General features: G+C 32.8%; 3 protein-coding genes across 3 annotated transcripts in view; 2 read left to right on the top strand and 1 right to left on the bottom strand.

The window, feature by feature from the left end:
* pths (probable ATP-dependent RNA helicase DDX47) overlaps nucleotides 1-596 on the top strand; it is a 4154-nt gene extending 3558 nt beyond the window's left edge. The window contains exon 9 of the mRNA XM_017902236.1: nucleotides 360-596. The gene's annotated coding sequence lies outside the window, so the exon portion shown is untranslated. The remainder of the gene's footprint in view (nucleotides 1-359) is intronic.
* A 746-nt stretch (nucleotides 597-1342) lies between these two features.
* Nucleotides 1343-5977, bottom strand: Not3 (CCR4-associated factor Not3). The gene is made up of 9 exons (XM_017902235.1): nucleotides 5953-5977; nucleotides 4805-5037; nucleotides 4574-4729; nucleotides 4320-4499; nucleotides 3864-4151; nucleotides 3522-3777; nucleotides 2826-3433; nucleotides 2445-2654; nucleotides 1343-2326 (listed from the first exon to the last, which is right to left on the bottom strand). The coding sequence occupies exons 1-9, from the start codon at nucleotides 5975-5977 to the stop codon at nucleotides 2228-2230; spliced, it is 2055 nt and encodes a 684-aa protein (XP_017757724.1). The 3' UTR covers nucleotides 1343-2227.
* Nucleotides 5978-8051: 2074 nt separating this feature from the next.
* On the top strand, nucleotides 8052-14976 carry MESR4 (misexpression suppressor of ras 4). Its single transcript, XM_017902240.1, has 2 exons — nucleotides 8052-8518; nucleotides 9387-14976. The coding sequence occupies exon 2, from the start codon at nucleotides 9417-9419 to the stop codon at nucleotides 14880-14882; it is 5466 nt and encodes a 1821-aa protein (XP_017757729.1). The 5' UTR covers nucleotides 8052-8518; nucleotides 9387-9416; the 3' UTR covers nucleotides 14883-14976.
* The last annotated feature ends 2981 nt before the right edge of the window (nucleotides 14977-17957 follow it).

Genomic DNA, 17957 nt, shown 5'->3' with positions numbered 1-17957 from the left:
AAAAAAAAAAATTTTTTTTTTTTTTTTTTTTTTTTTTTAAAGAATGTAAGACAAAGATTAAAAGTATTTAATATATTGAAAAAATAATAAAACCTTGTAATAAATGCAAAAATGTTACACACTGCACTCAGTTATAAAATTTGTTAAATTTTTTCTCTCAAACCTCTACAGAAAACCATAAATTAGCCTTGTACACGTTTTCATAGTACAAAATACCCAGGAACAATAATGTTCCATTTTAATTTTACGATTATAATGCAACATTTAAAAGCTACAGTATTATTCAACTGTATAAAGTAGCAACAAATCCTTATTTCATATTTTCTGCATATAATATTGTATCTTTTTCTATACATTAGGGACTGCAAAACGATTCTCATCAAAGGTGCACTGAAGAATAATGTAATGCTGCATAAAGTGAAAAATGCTTGATTTAACTTGTATCTAGTTTCCACTGTAAAGTATGCTAATTAAAATGCTGTAATATAAACTGCAATTCTTATTGATCTAACTTCTGTTAATGTATCGTTAACAAGCATGACAACTTTGATATACGTTAAAATATTGAACACCATTAAAGGGTCATGGACATTGGATGGTGCATAACCATGTTGCAAAATGTTTGCAAAACATGTTAAGAATAAATCTGAAACGCATTACAACTTATAACTCAACATTTACTATAACACCTTTCGTTTCCTCAGGAAATATTATTATTCGATGCGATCACCGAATGTTGCCTTTAAAGTAAATTAAAAAAATCATGGGTAGATACTATCATGCAAATATAGTAGTCGTCGCAATTTCATTCATAACAAGAGTATCTGCTTAGAATATATCTATTCTTTGTTCAATAAGTTTAATCATTATCCTACACTAAATCGAACAGGTGAGAAATCTCAACTATTTTTTTATTACTAATGAATGCAATATGCCTAATCTCGTTGTCGAAGGCTTTTGTAATGATGAATAACACGTGTGCAGGCGATCACTTCAATCTTTGAAGCAAAAGCTTTTTGTCTGAAGTTATTTATTTCAAATGCCGATACTATCTTGCATCGTTTAACAAGAAATATTAAAGATTAAAGAGATAAGGAAATATACATATATGTACATATCAAACTACTAAGAATCTTTCTTCTTTTACTTTTTATCAGAGATGCTTCACTGTTACTAGTATCGACAATTTATAATAAATAAGTTCGTACAATATGGCTTTATTTCTCATTCGCTCTCGTTCTCTCTTCCTATTTTATTAATTTATAAATACATATGCACAATAATTATCACGAATCGCCATTCAATAAACACAGTACGTTGCACGTAAAAATTGCTGAGAAAGCATTAAATCAAAATCTCCAGAATCAGCAGGATATGCATCAGAGAAGTAGCTAAAAATTCAGCTATTTTGGATACATAATGAAACTATTTTGACTTCGACGACGAGTTCAAGATTCGTACTTAAACTGTTAGAACATATCTATAAGTAACCTGGTCGAGGGCAGAAATCTAATGGATGGAATGTTCTGAATGCAAGGTGTCAGAGATGTGTCAGATGCCAAAAATTGAAACAACTTAAGTTTCATTTAAATGAGAAATAAAATATATTCCATAATATTATTATTCACTATTTCTACACATTCTGTACAGTAATTCAATTTAAGGGTTTTATACCTCAATATACTTTATACAAAAAGGCTACTTATAATCTAATATTAAAGACATACCATAGCATGAGCGCCCTCCACCTTACCGCTAAACGGCAGATGGGCCGCACGCATGTTTGTACTGGTATTACAGAGTCAGTCGCCAGCGAGTATAACTTCTTCCTCTTGTATCACACACCACACACTAAAATATTAAAAGTGTGTCTCTGGTGCTTTTCATTCATTATTTTTTATAGTTACAATGTACTGTCCCTGATTAACTTACTCCATTTATTTTATTAGTTGCATGATTCAATTGCGTGATTCGTATTTTGCTTTTCTGTTTCTCGAAAAGGAATATCGCAATGTCAAAATATAATGAAGTATCTTCATTGCCTGCTATGCACGAGCTTTTCTTTCATTTTTGTTTCATTTACTTTTTTCTGAGATACTCTTTACCAATAAATAAAATTATATTTTGTGAAAATATAGAATTGTAAAAAATAAAATCTGTCTTTTCGATTTTTGATAATACCGGTACAGAAATAGTGCATTCGGAGACTCCACAAGCAACAGGACTGTTAATTCAGATCTCTGTCCTCTAAGTACTTGTACTCAAATGTAAAACCTTCCTTTTTCCTTTGTCCCCACTTTTCATAATCAAAATAAATGTAAGTTCCCTGTAACAATTATATTTTACATAATAGGTTTACATGATACATTATTTATATTTACATATTAAAGTCATTTTACTATAATATACTATACATCATTAAATTAATATTTTATATTAGTAACCTGTTCATATTCCTCGTTGATCACTTTTGGTTCTTCATGCCTTTGAAACCACATCATATACTTCGTATGAAACCTCCAACTTTGTTTCTTTAAAGCTTTTGCAGCCAGATACTGGCCTTTAGAGCCTTCCATATAATAAAATATGAAGAATAATGTCTCCGTAGAAAGACGTTGGAAGAATTCCACAGTATCGGAGTGGGGAAGTTGGACCTGACATGTAAAATACATATAAATAAAAGTAGAAAAGAAACTATGTTCTTTTTATTAGATCATTATATTATCTTATATTTATTTTTACTATATATCATTGTTCAATATTCTCCCAAGAATAAGTAATTTAATTAGTTTCAATAATAAAATAATAATAGAATAATATAATACCTGTTGATAGTAAGGAGGTGTTGGACATAAATTTCGTGGTAAATATGATCGTAAACGTTCAGAATCAGATGGATGAGGCATATGGTAATAAGCGGCCTCCATCATCTGGAACTGCAATTGGTGTTCTTTTTGAAGAGGTACTGGTCCGAGAGGTGCAACACCAAGCAGAGGAGGAATGTGTGCTTCCGAAGTGGCATTGCTGTTATTATTGTTCGCCTTGGCGCTGTCAAAGATGTTTCTGTTCGACTCGGACGGCGGTATTTCCAGACCTGCTCGGACAATTACTTGTTGGGCTATAGATTTCAAAGAGGACATGCCATCAGGAAGCTTAGGGATGAGACCATTGGCAGTGGATGGCGCTGGCGAGCAAGAATTTGCAGGCAGAGGTGAAGATCTACTGCTAACTGACGATTGTGGCGAAGAAGATGGTGGAATTGGCGTTATCATTTCGGTTTCACTGTTATGATTCTGATTTTGTTGATTATGCAACACATGTGTCGTCTGTATGGGCGCTGGATTATTGTGCTGCTGTGAGATCGTTTGTGGCACATTCGAGGTAACGCTGGACGTGGAAGATGATGACAATAAACCATTTTCACTGCTATGAGCTAAAAGTTATAAAAATAAATTATAATATTATTAGTGATAGTACGTTACCATAAAAGTATCAATTATACGCTTTTACAAAATACTTACAAGATGTTTTACTAGAGGTAGAATGGATGGCTTGTGAATTAGTATGCGAAGCAGCTACCGTAGCAAAATTGCCAGCATTAGTTGTTGCGATGTGATTACTTGTAGAACTAAGCGAGCTATGGCTAGGTGTCATGGGAATGGTCTTGTTTGGAGTGCTGCTAGATAATAAATTCGATTTTATGGTGGCAGTGCTTCCCGTGGTTGGAATGATCGCCTGTGAATTTAATAGTGGCCTGACTGCTGTTGGTTTCAAAGGCTGAAATTGAAGTACAGAATAAAAATTTGTTCGTTATAAACTATATCATAGTTACTGTAATCATGATCTTACATAAAACCACACACCTTCGATTTTTTGTCATTATCTGTAGAACTATCACTTGAATGGTTGTGCATGGTGGAACTTAATGGAGGTGATGGTATAGGCGAAGTACCAGAATTAGTTGAGGTTGGTGTACCTCCAGTCTCATTACTATTGTTACTATCTGTAGTTGCTGATGAGGGAATACCAACTCCAGACAGCTCTACTTCATCAAGACCAATAATATCATCATAAATATATTCATTTTCCTCAAAATCAGGCTCCTGTGAGGATTCGATATAATACTCTACATCATCTTTTATCCTCTTTATCTGTGGAACAAAGAAGATAAAAATTAGATGAAAACTAAATAATTAATAATTAACAATTATACTTATTCAAATTTTTACAATTGTTTATAATTATTTATAATTATTGTATTTTTTGATATCAGTAAATTTGTATCAATAATTAACATATCTTCTTATTAGCAAACTTACAGTATTAACTTCAACAGACATATTGTCCAACATGCGCAACAATGTTTCCAATTTACGGATATGGTAACGATGTTTATCAAGCTTTGCTTTTAATTCATCCATCCTATCCTGCTTATCTTTATCTAACCTTTTCTTCTTTCCTGCGAGTAATGACTCTATCTCGGATTCAAATGTATCCAGCTATATTAAAATTATCAATGCAATATGGTTTTTACAAAGTAATATTTTCAGTTTAAATGTCATTTTATTTATACCTGAAGATTTAAAGCATCTATAGAATTTGCAAGCCAATTACTAACTTCTTCCCGTTCTTTTTGAGCTGGGTCAAGCTTTTGAGCTGCTCCTAATCCTTCTTTTGAATAAGCTTTTGTTTTTGTTTCTCTTTCCACAACTTTAAACCTTTCCATTTGCTAAAATAAAAATATTACATTTAATAAATAATGCATAAATCTTACAATTTTAATTCATTATTGAAGTATACTTACAGTTTCAATTAACTTTCTATATTCAAGAAGTGTACTTTTATCCTTAATTTCACCTGATGCAAGCCAGGTTTTAATTTGATCACGTAACCTCTGAAGTTTTTTGATTTCCTTCTTGAGGTCTGCTTCATACTTCTCCTTCTGATTACTGTTTGTAGCATTATGAACTTTTTGCCAAATATCTTCAAATGTTTCTACACCTTCCGTTACTTTTTTAAGGCACCGATCTATTTCACCTAGAATTTACAATACATATTAGTTAACATAACAAATATAAATGTGTATATATCTATATATATATCTACATGTATATATATCACATATTGCTAATTATATCTATTATTTATCTTAGATAAATTAAATATGAATTAAATTTTTAAAATTCAATACAAAAACAGATTATTTTGTTGAATATTATTATTGTAGTAACAAATTTATCTACATTTGAATTAACATAACAAATAATTTCTTACAACACATTTTACATAGATTACTGATTCTTTTTGATGTATTACATATAATAAAGTGTACTGTGTAATAGCTACTTTAATAATTTATTACATATATGAAACTTAAATACCTTGACTGACCAAATCATAATAGTAATGGGTATAATAAAACATAATCCAAAATAATGAAAATACTTTATTTTTATCTAAGAATTTTTAAAAGATCAAAGGATACAAAACTTGTATTGATTTACAATATAGTTTACTAAGAAATCTATGCTAAAAAGCTTATATCGATGAAAGCTTTACATATGTTACATCTCGCAATACTGTATGTATGTGTTGTGCAAATAAAACATAAAACTATTTTAAAGGTTATGCTGACATAAGGAAGCAGTATTAGACTGCTATAAATACAGTTCACGCAAGAAAAAATAACTTACATTAAAGAAACATATGAAAAGTTGAGTAGAACACACCAGTTCATCATACCCTGGCAACCTGTACCAACTGTCAGGCACAGAAGCTTGCATGCGAGTAGATAACGCGAGTTAAAAATAGGATATTACTGATCATAAATACAAACGTTTAAACTGGCAGAGAACTGCAGAATGCGAAGCAAGAATGAAAGCAAAGTTGTAGTAGTGCAGGGCCATAACAAAATTTCTAAATGTAAACATGCTGGAAACATTTTCTCCTCACCTTGCAACTTTCTCGTCGCAGCCATGGCTATGTAAACATGTGATACAATAATTCATGCATAGTCTAGACGTAATGGAAAAAATACGGAACAATTTTACGGAACAAATAGTCGCTGAACTATTATTCCCTGTATAATATGGGAGGCTCGGCCACAAGATGGCTTCCGTTTTCAAATGACAACGTCCGACCGTCCGTGAATGAGGCGCGTTGATACTAGTTCCGTTTTTCCGTCAATCTTTTAATCTTGATAGTGTAGAATATGCGCTACGTTTGGTCGAAAATCGACAGCACATAAAAATACACAAAAAGTGATAGCATCAACAAATGATATATATGAAATACTGAATAAATGAGATGGTATATTATGCATTGGCGCATTCACACATTCTACCTAACGCACATACCTAACATCTTCGCGTTCATAAACCAATTGAAATTTGGTTGAACCTTTCGACGCGTTTACAATAATTATGATGGGAATATTCTTTTACATATTTTTCAAATTATAGATATAGATACTTTACCTTACCGCTAATCTCAAGAAAGATTATAGATATTCAAGGATATATCGATAAATTGTTTAAATGAAATTTAATTTAAAATTTAATTTAATTTGCTTTTTGTATTTATAACATTTTAAATAATTTTATAATATAATCACTTGTAACGGTTAAAAATATTAATAATGCTATTAAAAGTAATAACAATGTTATTAAAAGCATTAATAATGTTATTAAATAACAATAACTTTTAACGTTATTTTCAGTTTATTCTCTAAACACGTATTAAAGAAATGGTACGAAACTAAATAAACTATCGAAATAATATCTGTTTATTATATTTACAAATATATCTTTATTATATTTATACATTCTTATTGTTTTATAAAGTCATTCAGATCTTTAATAAAATTTCACATTAAAATAACTCATTTTATAGAATCTTATATTCAACACATATGGAATTTGTTTAAATTAAATTAATGAAATGAAATCAATATACGTTGCACTAAAAAGTTCTATTTAAAAAAATGCATTCAAAAAGAAAAATTTATATTACGTAATTAATATTCAATTAAATTCCTGTATACTAAATAAAAACAAAATTTTAATTTTATTATTAAGATATGTAAAGTCATATATTTTCATAAATAAATGCAAATAACAGATGTTAAATTTTTTATTTTAAAATATAATATTTTTAATTATACTAATATTAACGTAATTCGGAATTTATTATAAATAGAATTTGATATGTATGTGTGCATTCTCAATGAGAATAAACAATTATATTACATTACCATTTAATTTTAATGATTGAAACTTTAAATTGTTATTAGAAAATTTGATTATATTACACTTCATAAATATTATTATATCATTTACAATATAATAATTAAAGCTAATTTACATTGCCTCTATGAAAATAAAATAATTTATCTAATAAAAGAAAAAATTCAGAAAATTTTTACATAATTTCAACTGTTAAATATATAAAATGTTACTATATTATTGGCGAATATCTTAACATTATTGATCATGCAGAAAAAATATAAAAATAATTAATAGTCAAATTTATTAAATAACAAAATTCATGTAAAAGGTTCTAAAATATTAAAAATATTTTCTGTTGATATAGAAAAATTTATTACAGAATATAAGATACAGTTATTGATAAATTCATTACGTTTTGTATTTTGTTCGAAATATTCATTACTTTTTTTTTATATTGCGTATGAAAATAAATGAGGTATTAACACATATCGATAAACTTGTTTGTATAACATGTATTTAACAAATATACATTATTAATTTAATTTAAAAATACGATTGTTTTGCATAAAATCTAAGTAGATACATTATTCTATCAATAATTTGTGTATTCAATACGATCAAATATAAGATACAAGTGTAGTATTTAAAAAAATATCATTTATAAATTTTTATACAAAATTTATTTTAAATCAGTTTACTTAGTTGACAATCTAATAAAGATTTAATTGATGTTATATATAAGTATTTGCAAAGAAATAAGTTGAGTTTTAACCAAAATTTAACGCTCCAGGTGGTTGGCACAGGTTAAGAGTCAGAGTGGGGATATCACAGGCACTACGTTGGGCGTATATGAATACGTCCACGAGAGATGCCGTCGTTTCGTGTTTCGAGTTTTTGCACAACAGCCGTGGGCCAAGCAACAACGCACTCGCGCTCAAGTCGGATCACGTTCTCCAAGAAAGATTCGAAGTCCTATACTGATTATTACAGAATCGAATTATTACAGACTCTCTTTCTCTCAATGATTTTGGCCTAACCTCTTCCACCACAAACTACAGTGGAACATGACAAAAGGTGGCATCACTGGGGACGTGTTGGAAGCACGGACGGAGCTGTGCTCATTGATATGACGCCATTTTACTAACCTTTTCGGCGCGGATCGCGACGATCCACTTAAGGTGCTCCACTTCGTATCACTTCAAGAGCGTCCAATTCTGTCGTTTACATTTTACAAACTGTACCCGCTCTTTCGTAATTTCAAGCGATTCGTTCAAGCCGGATTTTACCGGAAGGTATGCAACCCTTGTTGCACTGGGATCATTCTTGTGTGCAACAAAAGCTTACAGCAATACTTTTTTGCTGAAATTTGTTACCACGGCATCCTGGCTCTGTGTGCACTTTCATTCACCTTATTTTGACACTAATTTCATCATAGTAAACTGTTTTTGTGGGAACTTTGGGGCTGAATCACTGTGGAGTGATGGTCACTGCGAAGGGCTTCTTGCATGTCGTACCATGTGCTCAGTTTTATAATACCCTTATCAGAGGTATTATATTAATTGCTTATTACCTTATCCAGTGTAATTTAAACCCAAACTTTAATTTTCTGTGATTTATTATTAACACAATATACAATGTTGTTGATTTGTTTTTTGAGTTGTCTTTAGAGCCCAATCAAACGTTTACTATTTAAATTTTCATTTAATAGTTTGAATCTTGTGTAAGAAGTGATTTTAAATATTTAGTTATTTTTATTGCTAGAATAATATTTTTAAAAGAGTTAAAATTGCTTGATAAGCTAAATGTAACAGGTGGCTTTGTCAATATATCAATCATTATACCAATTATAATACCAATGATATTTTATTTTAGTAAAGCAATGTATTTTTTACTATTTTTATCCCATCTTTAAATTAATATGTATTATTTAAACATTCTATACAATGCTTCATTAATGTGGTAGTTGTTTGTATAATATTTATAATAACATCTTTTACATACATGTAAAAGTTTATGCAGCAGTTATTTTGTGCTCATATATTGTTTTATTAATATAATATTGTTTTTGATAGTTGTTAACATAATATACATTTTAATTATTTAAAAAAGAATTTCTCTATTAAAATATGTTTATATTATCATAAACTTTACATGTTGCAGGTAATATCACTGTAGCCAAGCAGTGCTATTATGGAAGATGAAGATGGTGAAAGTAAAGTTATGGATATGTGGAGCATTTTGGGAAAACAACAACTTAAAGATACTTCTATTGGAAATTCATTAAAAACATCGATTGATAATACATATACCGATGTAATAGAAGAAGAAAAACAGCTATTACAATATAATTCTATTACAACCAAAGATTCACCAAGCAAAAATAACAGTACAGGATCAAAAATTGTGTTTAAAGGTTTTAAGAAACGCATTTTGGCACAAGCTCAAGAAACACAAACAAATACATTAAAAAGTGTAGTGCACGAACAACAATCACCACATTCTAATGCATCATCTAAAAGTAGTAAGGAAAAAGGGGCAGAGATTAAGCGAGGAAAAATAACAGAATATGCACAATATCTGGGCCTTCAACCATCTTCAAAAAATAAGTGTTCAAAGTGTCAATCATCATCAAGTTTGTGTTCTACATTGAAACAAAGTTCGTGTACTTGCAATTCCACAATGACACCAATGCCCAGCACATCAGAATCATCTACAGTGCCACATTCTCCTAATTTTAAAATTACAAGAAAAGTTTATCTTTGTGCAGCATGTGGTACATACTTTGAAAATTGGAATTTATTTTTACATATGAGAGATATACATAAACGACATATATGTTTATTTTGTCTTGGAATGTTTGGGCAAGCTGAAAGGTTGTCACATCATTTAACAAAAAAACATAGTGTTCCAGAAATGGCGTTTACTTCTGTTGAAGATTTTTATGGTGCTTTCAAAGGATCGTGTTATTTAGTTTGTTGCACATGTGAGAAAGTTTTTTCAGAAACGGATAATTTTTATAATCATTTTTGTTCATCAGCGTCTAAACAAGATGTTACTGCATCCATATGCACATTATGTAGACAAACAGGTTCACATGCAAGTACATGCAGTTTAGCTGTTGAATCCAATAAAGAAATAAATTCTGCTTTACCATCTACTACGCAAACAGGGGTAATATCAACTAATATACTTGATAAAAGTGTAAATAGTGAAAATAAGACTGTTCCAAGAAAATCAATAAAAAATAATAGGTCTAAACATATGGAAGATGGTGTGTCAAATCAACAAAAAGTAAATATTCAGACAAAAAAGACCAATAATAAAGTTGCTGTATCTCAGCCAAATGAAAGTCAAGTATTTGATGAAACATTAAATAGGGATGAGAATTCTCAGAACATAGTAACACATAATATAGTTAAAGATACTGTTTCAGAGACAATAATGGAAGTCTCAAAGTATATTGAAGATTCTTATGAGGGAAAGAAAGAAACAAATGAAAAGGAGATTTGTCAAAATAATTTGGAACTAAATTCAATTGATTCACCGAGCCATAATATGCCATATGATAGTGTAACAGAAACTATTATGGAAGTATCACGATGTACAAATAACGTAGAAGACTTTGATGATAAAAGTAAGAAAGAGAATGTAGATATAGTTGATACATTGAATGTGTCTGATAAATCAGAAGTGGATTCTGATGAAATAGTTAAACCTGATACAAAAACTTCAGACTCACTTGAAGAAGCTGGCATTAAAACAGATGATCTTAATTCTGTAAATCAAGAAACAGAAGAAGATGTAATTAGAGATAAAACAGGAGAAACCATATTAGAGGCAGATGACTCTCATTCTCGCATATCTGAAAGTCCTGCACATAGTCCTGTTAGTCGATCATTATTTAGCCCACAACATGAATCACACGTATCTGATCTCCAGTCCAAAGAAAAGTCGTATGAAAATGATAACAAAGAAAATTTTGATGTACCTAACGAATCTCAGTCTTCAGTATCATTCAATACCAGTGAAACTTCTGATAGAAGTTTAGTTATAAAAATATGTACCAATAGGAATTCTCAGTTTTCTGTTGCAACTAATAGTGATAGTGTAGAAAATGACGTCGATAAGAAATCTGAAGAAAATAATAACGCAGAAAGTTCATCATTGACGGAAGAAAAAGAATCGAACATTTTTGAAGGGGAAAGAGACAATAGTAACAATTATCAAGTGAACGACGAAGACAGTGATTCTGATAGTTTCAAATTAGCAGTTGTAGATAGCAACCCTGAAGAAATCGAAGAAGTAGAAGAAAGTAATGAACATAAAACAGTGACAGAAGTTGAAAGCGAATCAGGTGCAGATATAGAACAAAACGAAAATCAGGCTGAAATCTCTGATGAAAAAGCAGTTAACATAGATACAAATGAAAAACAGGTTGAAGAAACAGTAGATGACAATGAAAACCAGATGGAGGATACTGCACAGTCTGAAATGCAGCCAAGCGACGAAATAATATTGGCTGGAGAGGATGTTCCTTGCATTGATCTTAACGTTGATGGTACTTTAGATAGTATAGAGATAGAAGATTTATTAAAACGTTGTATAGAAGCAGCCAGTCCTTTCTGTGTTTATTGTAATCATGCACGTCATATAGCAGTGAATGGTAAACAGCTAGGTTTACATATGCTCGCAGAACATAAATTTCAACCTCAGCATCCTGCCATAATTATTCAACCAGAACAATTTATTATTAGAGTGAAAAAGTCTCTCGATGAATTAGATTCTCATTTCTTTAATTTAGATTCTTACAGTAGTACAAATGGTACATACAATGTTCCAAGTGTAAGAACATATGAATGCTTTCATTGTAGATTTCATTCTGCCATACATAAAGAACTTTATCTACATAACCGAAAGATGCATCAAAACACAACTTTAATTTGTATAATGTGCAAATCCACTTTTTATAGTTATAGCGAATTACTTTGTCATTTGTGCCCTGGAACATACTCTCCAAATATTAACGTCAAATACAGATGTTGTCTTTGCCCCATGGCAAACTTGCCATCTGCATTTAGATTAATGGTACATCTACGTAAAAGGCACCATGCATGCGATGTTTGCTTAGAATCTACAGGAAATCAACAACGTCTTTCAAATCATGTTTGGAAACATAAACTTCATCATCTATGCTACAGATGTGGCATTGCATACAGAAACAAACCAGATATTACAAAACATTTATTTTGGAAACATGGAACAGAAAGTGTACTATGCAAAAAGTGTTTACAGAAAAAGTGGCCACATATTTATCACTTTTGTATACCACCCACAGCTTTTGTTTGCGAAGAATGTGGTTCTAGTTTTTCACGTGCTGTTGCTTTGAAAGTACATAAAAGGTTACATTCCGGGGATCATCCGTATGCTTGTAGCGAATGCCCCGAGCGTTTCATTTCTCGAAAACTGTTAGCCAAGCATGATAATGCCCATAAAGAACCTCCACCAGTTAGCACAAATTTGTCAGATACAATGAATCAACAACCGGTGATTAGCGAAGAAAAATTAGACAAAGAAAAAGTAGGTGTAACCGATAGCAACACAACTGCTTCTGAATCAGGAAAAGAAACTAAAGAACCTGTGAAAAAGGTCGTTGATGTTTATGACTTGCCACCTTTGAATTTATCCTCTGAAAGTGACACAGATACCGAAGAAGAAAAGCCAGAGAGCAAGGAAGCTGAAAACCCTGAAAAAGTTAAATCAACCGAGGAAAATGCAACTTCTCCTGTGGATCAATCAAAATCCGTTTCTTCTGAACCTGTCGCAGATAGCATAGTCGAAGTTGAACAGAACGAAGAAGAGAAAGAACAAGGAGCACAAATCATGGATGGTATCTGGGATAATTTTAAAACGTATACTGCTAGTTTAGAAATGAAAGACCCAGCTAATAATTTTGCAATCAAAGAACCAGAGCCAGAAACTGATGTAGCCTTCCTAAGGAGTATAGTCTTGGCTGACCATGATTATTGCGTTGTATGGTCAGAGAAAGAAAAAGAAAAGGAGAAGGAAAACGAAAAAGAAACAGAAAAGGAGAAAGAAAAAGATAAAGATACAGATAAAGATACAGAGGCAAAAGTAAACGATAAAGAAGAGGCAAACTCGAGTGGGGACCAAGATTATTTAAACAAGCCACAAAAAAGTCCGTTGGATGGTAATGAAATTCAAAATACCACCGAAGAAGATCCAAACAAGAAGAAAGTAAAAAGTCCGAAGAAAAAGAAACAAGGTGGAAGTACTTCGTCAAGCGATTCATCTAGTGACAGTGATTCGAGCAGTTGTTCTTGTGGAACAAACTGTAGCTGCAGCAGTTCATCATCCGGCAGTTCGTCTAGTTCTAGTAGTAGTTCTGACTCGGATAGCTCGACTTCGGAAGGATCTCCAAAGAAACAATCAAATCGCAAGGATCGGAAAAAAGACAAAGAAAGTGCGCAGGAACCGGAGGCTGGATGCACAGAGCTTGAGAATAAAGAGATGAAAAATGGGTCGGGAACAGTTCCGACGGAGCCGATCTGTCGGCCACAACTTTTACTCAAAGAATCCGACTTAGAAACCGAGGAAACGGAGACGGACGAGGACTTTTACGACGAACATCCACAGCAACTGGCGAACAAGTTGCTCGCGGAGAAACGAAATCACTTGATGTTTCTAGCTGCAGTTGCTCCAGCGTCCACAGAATCAACGATGCCATTGAATAATGGCCTAACGGACACGGATACCGCGGTCCCTTCTCCAGATCTGATACCCGCAACAACGGAAGAGGATCAATCGCAACAGAAAAAGAAAGTGAAAACAAAAAAACGAAAGAAAGGGGAGAGAGTGAAGCAGCGTAACGTGACGCCAACCGTCGAGTCCATTAAACTAAACATTCCTAAAGCGTTTTACCAAAAGAACCCGGGTTATTCGGCTTCGTCGCCAGCATTGATGCAATCGAATATGGCGCTAACGTCGAATATGTCTACGAACGATGCGCACGCAATGAATGCGGGAATTGAGTCCCAAGCTATGGGTATAACGGGTCAAAATATCGGTGGCAGTGGTTCGGAAGCGGAAAGTAAACGATCGTCGAAACGGAAACGAGTACCGAAACGATTCTATGGCGACTCCAGCGACGACGAGGTGGAGAAGCAGCCGACGGTAAAGTGGAGAAAGGTAGAGACGCCATCTTTCACGACAGTGCCAAGTGTGAAGTCAGCGCCACCAAGGTTGCCTTTTGGCGGAAAGAACATGGCGTATAGATCGATGGAGAGTCAATCGGAAAATCTGGGAATCGCTACAGCTTCTGCGACCGAATCGGAAGAACCCGCAGACAGTAGCAGTGATTCCAGTGATTCCGAGGTAGAAGCCAGTCAACAGATGGAGACGCATTTTGCGGAAGGTAATCCACCAGCGCCGGAACGGCCTGTTAATTTGTATTGCTACTGTCAGTGTCCGTACGACGAAGTGTCGGAGATGATAGCCTGTGACGCCGAGGATTGTCGCATCGAATGGTTTCACTTCGAGTGCGTCGGTATTATGGTACCGCCAAAGGGCAAGTGGTATTGTCCAGACTGTCGAAAGAAACACGGTATCGTGCAAAATAGCGATGATTACTTCGACTGATAGCAGCGGATGGTGTCTGCGTGTTGAAATTTCTGTCTAGGCATATTTGAGAATGGGTGTTCAATCTCTCTCTCTCTCTCTCTCTCTCTCTCTCTCTCTCTCTCTCTCTCTCTCTCTCTCTTCCTCTTATTCTTATCCTTACTCTTTCCATCTATCTAATTTATCTATATCCTTCTCTGTCGATTAAAAATTTTCTTACCTAACGAGTCATTTTTTCGTAGGAAAATGGGAATAGTATCTGCATTGATTACAACAATATGTTGTAAAGAATTGTGATTGTTATTAATATTTGACTATTATAACGTTCTAATACAAAGAAGGAAAATTGAAAGTGTTCTGAAAAATTAATTACATTTATGCTTTTATTGATGATCATTTCCTTTTCTTTTTTTTTTTAACTTTCTGTACTTGACACTTCTATCTATTAATCATAATTTTTTGTGATCCTTCGTTGTTATTAAATGTTGTAAGACTTAACATATTTGAGGAAACAAATTTTCCTAGTAATTATAGTTATTGGTTTAAGTTGTTCTACAAATATTTATTTCGAATTAAAGGTCTAGAATTACTTTTGACGTCATTCAAATGCGGAGATCTTTCAAGATTTTAAGAATTTCAAGTGACTTAATTATTTTAGTAAATGTCAAGTATCTTTTCACGTTAAATTTCTTACATTTCCATTTCGACTTAATGTTAATTGCATTAACATTACATCTTAGCTACGACTTTGTATGTGCATACAAAAATAATCTTAACGTAGATTAGATAACTCCTTGCTGTTTTATGTACCTTTGTCGTTCTCGAGTCTCTTGAAAAAAAAAAAAAAAAAAAAGGGGAAAAAAGCATTTCTGAATAATTTTCCAAAACACTTGTACACTTATCGTTATAATTGAAATTGATCGATGCCAATTAGTCGTTAAAAAAGAATTTGCAATCGATTCTCGAACGTTTGCGGGTAATTTTAATTTTAACCATCGTCGTTTACATTGAAAGACGAATCGACAGGAAATTATGGCTGAAGAGAGAGAGAGAATTGAGCGGCCATCGCTATTCCCAGCGTTTTCTTTCATTCTTCTTCGTAAACAAACGAATCGTACACTGTTCCACGTTGATATTTTTCTTAAGCCGATACAATAATGAAAAGAAAAAAAAAAAATGAATGTTTGTATATAAATGTAAATACGCCTTAGGGTTTATAACAATGAAGTAAGGTTTTTTGTGTACATTTGTTTGTACTTCTTTTAAATGACAAAAAGTGCGCGGTGTATAAATTTAGTGTTAGCCGATAGGCAAGTATAGCGTTCTAGAGCGAAATTCTAGGCTACGTCGTAGAGCGAGAATTCTTCAAGCCTAGCGCGAGAGGGGAGGGCTGTGTTTTCATCAATTCGAAATCGCGATGTCGCGGCTGATATGACTGTCGGCACTGCTGGCGGTGTCTGTGCCCCCATTAGGTGATCGCATTTTTTTTCGACAACCACCATTCTATTTCTAATCGTCTCGAGATACGTGTAACATATTTCGTGCATTATATATTTACACCGTTCTCGTTCGGATTATGATTTCGTCCCCCCTTTTTCCCCCCCTTCAGTTCGTTCCTTTCATTTTTATCTTTTTTTCTCTTTTTCTTTTCTTTTTCTCCTCTCTTTTTTAATCGCTTGAATTTCCCAAATTTTGTAGAACTACACGCGTTAAGACTTCCATTCCTTTCTCCCCACTACTCATTTCTTTCCTCTTTAATATCGTATATCGTGGAAAGCGTCGCTTCCATGATAGAGTTTCCATCGTTTCGTTAGTGCTTCGCGTTTTAGAGTAATCGACGAGTTAACGAGCGGATCTTTTATCGTTTTCTAGTCTAGTTCTTGTTCTATGTAAACAGCTCTTCTGCCGACAAACACATTCAGGATGATTGTACAGCATTGTAGCACTGTATCGAGGTCAGTTACCGGATTTGTACCGAGCGCTTCAAATTAATTTCTCCCTTCCACCGTTCTCTTTTCTTTTGTTTTATTTATTCTTATCTTTTTTCTCTTTTTTTGCGCGTAATACATTACGATCTATCTAAATCTATTAGGATGACTGCAAGCGTGCGATAAAATGCGAGCGAGAAATTGGCGCGTCGAATATAATCAGATAGAAGAGAAGTTTCGTTTGTAAAAAGAATTATCGTTTATTTCTTTCGTATTTGGCTATCGAGCTCGTCTATTTATTATTAATCATGTAAAAAGTTATTACATTTTCCACGCATAATCGGCGGAAACGTTCGTCAAGGCCATAATCAAAATCCAAAAATTAAAAAAAGAGAAAAAAAAGAGAAAAAGAAAGAAGATGAGGAAAATGAAAATAACCGCGAAGGTGAAGGTCGCAGGAAAAAGATCGTGTCCCCTTTTAACGGACTGAACTCACCTTTGCCATCAACGTAATACCCTCTTGCCGATCTGATCGTTAAATGAAATTTCGTAACTGAGTCTGTCAGTCGCTGAAACATTGATTTTCTTTTTAACGCTTTAAGCAACAAACATGGATAAATACGTTAGTGTTCGTACATGTTTAATAGAACTCGCAGTACATTATAATGATAATAATATTAGTATGATAATAATAATCAACGTTAATGTGCCAGCAATGCAAATAATGACACAAATAAATTAATCATCGTCAGCCCTCGTTTCCTCCGGCAATTCAATACCCATGATGTCCGTGGTGAAATCTTTGTAAGATATCCTCTGTATTATAAAATAATAATACATTACTTTCGGCGAGCCTAAATGATTACTTTCCTTTTTTTCACCGTTAGTATACCGATTTATTCAACTTTCGGTATTTCGATATTTCGATATTTCACTAGTTGTATCAGCTATCGACGATTGTGCCGGTAATTATGAAAATAATAATATGAAAGTGATTATGAAAAACTGTCGTATATTTCGTTTCGAAATATTACGGAATTGATATAAAATATAAAGATCGATGAAAGATAATAATAACGCGATGTTCAATAATGCAATGTACAAAAATAATCACCAGAAAGCGTACAAACTCGACTTAACGATTTAGCGTTTTGTTATTTTGCAAAAA

The sequence above is a fragment of the Eufriesea mexicana genome, unplaced genomic scaffold, assembly GCF_001483705.2.
Source record: "Eufriesea mexicana isolate 0111107269 unplaced genomic scaffold, ASM148370v2 scaffold1809, whole genome shotgun sequence".
NCBI classification, from domain to species: domain Eukaryota; kingdom Metazoa; phylum Arthropoda; class Insecta; order Hymenoptera; family Apidae; genus Eufriesea; species Eufriesea mexicana.
The sequence above is the reverse complement of the archived record's forward strand: the minus strand, read 5'-3'. Positions and strand labels throughout refer to the sequence as shown.

Excerpts from the sequence above, each read along its gene's own strand:
- MESR4 (XM_017902240.1), top strand. The coding sequence starts at position 9,417 with ATGGAAGATGAAGATGGTGAAAGTAAAGTTATGGATATGTGGAGCATT.
- Not3 (XM_017902235.1), bottom strand. The coding sequence starts at position 5,977 with ATGGCTGCGACGAGAAAGTTGCAAG. Across the intron at positions 4,500-4,573 it reads TAGATGCTTTAAATCTTCAG|CTGGATACATTTGAATCCGA; the intron begins GTATAAATAAAA and ends ATTTTAATATAG. Across the intron at positions 3,778-3,863 it reads ATAATGACAAAAAATCGAAG|CCTTTGAAACCAACAGCAGT; the intron begins GTGTGTGGTTTT and ends CTTCAATTTCAG.